This window comes from Eurypyga helias, unplaced genomic scaffold (assembly GCF_000690775.1).
Source record: "Eurypyga helias isolate BGI_N326 unplaced genomic scaffold, ASM69077v1 scaffold28688, whole genome shotgun sequence".
NCBI lineage: Eukaryota > Metazoa > Chordata > Aves > Eurypygiformes > Eurypygidae > Eurypyga > Eurypyga helias.
The window spans coordinates 2,124-4,805 of NW_010268065.1; the positions used below are offsets into that span (position 1 = coordinate 2,124).

The 2,682-nt window shown below is 62.0% G+C and overlaps 1 protein-coding gene across 1 annotated transcript in view; it reads right to left on the bottom strand.

The window, feature by feature from the left end:
• The window catches only part of SRCIN1 (SRC kinase signaling inhibitor 1), a gene marked incomplete at both ends in the record, with an annotated part of 5,185 nt that overhangs the window by 514 nt on the left and 1,989 nt on the right, over nucleotides 1-2,682 (bottom strand). The window contains 5 exons of the mRNA XM_010157633.1: nucleotides 487-639; nucleotides 716-870; nucleotides 1,338-1,587; nucleotides 1,934-2,033; nucleotides 2,080-2,229. Coding sequence (XP_010155935.1) covers nucleotides 487-639; nucleotides 716-870; nucleotides 1,338-1,587; nucleotides 1,934-2,033; nucleotides 2,080-2,229 — 808 coding nt within the window. The remainder of the gene's footprint in view (nucleotides 1-486; nucleotides 640-715; nucleotides 871-1,337; nucleotides 1,588-1,933; nucleotides 2,034-2,079; nucleotides 2,230-2,682) is intronic.

The following is a 2,682-nucleotide window of genomic DNA, read 5'->3' on the forward strand; positions in this document are numbered from 1 at the left end:
TCCACGACCCGCTTGGGCACCTTGATGGCAGCAAAGAGGGGAGGACATGGTGTACAGGCAGCTTGAGGGGGGTCAGAGCCTCAGGATGGCATCTCGGGGGGAATCTGTGCAGGGTGCCCTGTGCACAAACCCTGATGAACCTCCAGCTAAAGCTGCGTAGCATTAAAAAACAAATGAGTTTGGCTTAAAGCCCAAGACAGGGTGGAAGAACTGCAGAGACAGTGAACCAGGCACCTAGACCCAGCGAGGGGTCCGGCAGGGTGCAACTGCTCTGTGCTGCCCACCCCCATGGCACCATGCTCCTGCTGGGAGACAGGCAAGGAGGGGGAAGCCCACGGCTTTGCTGATGCTTCCTGGACCCAATCCCAGGGTGTTCCCTGCAGATGCCGGGAGCTGGGTACAGCCACATGTGGGCAGAGAGGGCAGGGTGGGCATCGCCTCCTGTGCGGGTAAGCTGGGGCATCCCGCAGCCCCTCCCGCTCTCACCTCCAGCTCCGCAATGATGCGATCCTCGTCGTCGTCGTCTTTGATGGCAGAGGCGATGATGGGAGGGGTGGACGCTGGCCTGACCACCTCCGACACTGTCCGTCTCAGCTTCACTTGGGGCTTCTGGGTCTCCAGCTCCTCCGACTCGGCCTTCTGCAAGGGGAGGGAGCAGCGTGGTGAGGGAAGGGCGGGTCTTGCCCAGCAGCCACACCATGGCGTCCCTCCCTACCTTCATAAAACCAGGCTCTTTCTTGCTGGTGACGATGACTTCGCCGCTGCGGGTTGTGGTCAGCCCGTGGGATGAGGGGAAGCTCCGACGTGGAGGGGGGGGTGGTGGTGATTTGGAGGGTTTCTCGGTCCGGTATCGCGGCACCGTCAGTTCGTCTGGGCACAAACGATGCTGTGAGGGCACGAGACCTTTCCCTGCCCCTCTAATACAACACCCAAGGCTCTCCCACTGCCTCCCCGGGCATAAACTCACAGAATCCCAGAATGGTTTGGGCTGAAGGGACCTCAAAGCCCACCCAGTCCCACCTCCTGCCATGGGCAGGGACACCTTCCACTAGACCAGGTTGCTCCAAGCCTCATCCAGCCTGGCCTTGGACACTCCCAGGGATGGGGCATCCACAGCTTCTCTGGGAAGCTGTCCCAGTGCTCCCCACCCTCTCCGGGGAGAATTCCTTCCTTATGTCCCATCTCAATCTCCCTCTTCCCGTTTAAACCCGTTGCCCTACCAAGGACAGCATCACTCAATCCAGGGAGACCCACTGGTGACACCATGGCCAAGCCACATACAGGATCAGGCACCCCCAGCCGTAGGATCTGGGACCCCTGCCCTCCCCACGCCATACCTGAGCCCCGGCGGCCGTTGGGGTCCCCCTTGCCCCCCGATTTTGCTGTGTGCTGTGGCTTGGAGGGCTTGTGCTCGGGTGTGGAGGCAGCACTGCTGCTGCCCGTGGGTTGTTTGTGCTTGGCAGCGAATTCCAGGTCAGGAATGGCCTTCATCAGCTCGGCTTGCGTCTCTTCCAGGAGGCGGTTGATGTCCTTGGCACTGTACTGGGTCAGCGCCGCCCGCTTCTCCTCCCAGTCCCGCTCCGCAGCCTGCGGACAGCAGGCAGAGCCCGCTGCAGCCCCCAGCCACGCAGCAGCTTCTCCTGCCCTTGCAGGCAGGATGTGACCCACAGCCTTGCCGACACCCTGCCCCAACCTGCTGCTGAGCCTGGGAGAAGTGGGGGGCGCCCAGCACTGCCCCCTTCCCCGAGCTGCATCCCCCCCAACACAAGGTGCTCCCAAGGCGCAGCATCACCCTCCCGACACCCCATCGGCTACGAACCCAGCAAGGAGGAGGTCAGACCCCGCTCCTGTCCCCACTTTCAACTGACAGACACAGGGATAGACCCCCTAGAAGACCCCTCCCCCAGCTGAGGAGCCCACCCCAGGCTCTCACCTCCACGGATACGGCTTTATCCGCACTCTTCTTGCTGGGGGTCTCCGGGCCTGTCTGGGTCTTGGCAGGTACCATCTCCGGAGCTCGGGAAGGGTTATTGCTCTTGGAGGGGTGGGTCTGGGTTTGGGGGGGGCTGTGCCCGAAGCTGGGCATGCCCAGGGTCTCGGTGACGGCTCACGGGGGGGCTGGTGGGCATCTCCAAATCCAGCCCTTTGCTGAAATCCGTCTCCGGGGCCACCTTCTTGGGGGACTGGCTGAGGTTGCTGGGGGAGGTCCACACGCCCTCCTCCACTTGCCTGTGAGGGACAGAGTGAAGGTGCTGGGTGCTGCACAGCATGCGGGGGGTGGGTTATTGCAGCCCCTCCAAGACACCCCACAAAAACACTCGTCCTCCTGCATCTGTGCAGGACACAGCTGGAGGGTTTGGTTCTCTGCTGTCTGGGGGGGGTTGGGGCTGATGGATTCTCTCCTGGGGAAGCGCAGGAACGAGTTCCTCCGCCTGACTGTCCATTTTCATGGAGAAAATTGGATCTCCCCAAATCCTGCCCCTCCGTCAGACCTGGCTGAAACTGCCCTTTGGATTCAGGAGTTATTCGGGCCAGGGAATGACAGGTAGGTGGATTCAAACACCGTGTGATCATACAAGCTCATCTCCAGAGAAAACCAGGCTAGCAGGGAGCCCGAGGCGAGCCCGGTGCTGGAGCGCTCCGGCAGCGTGGCCGAGCCGTGAGCCATCCCAAAAGGTCTCG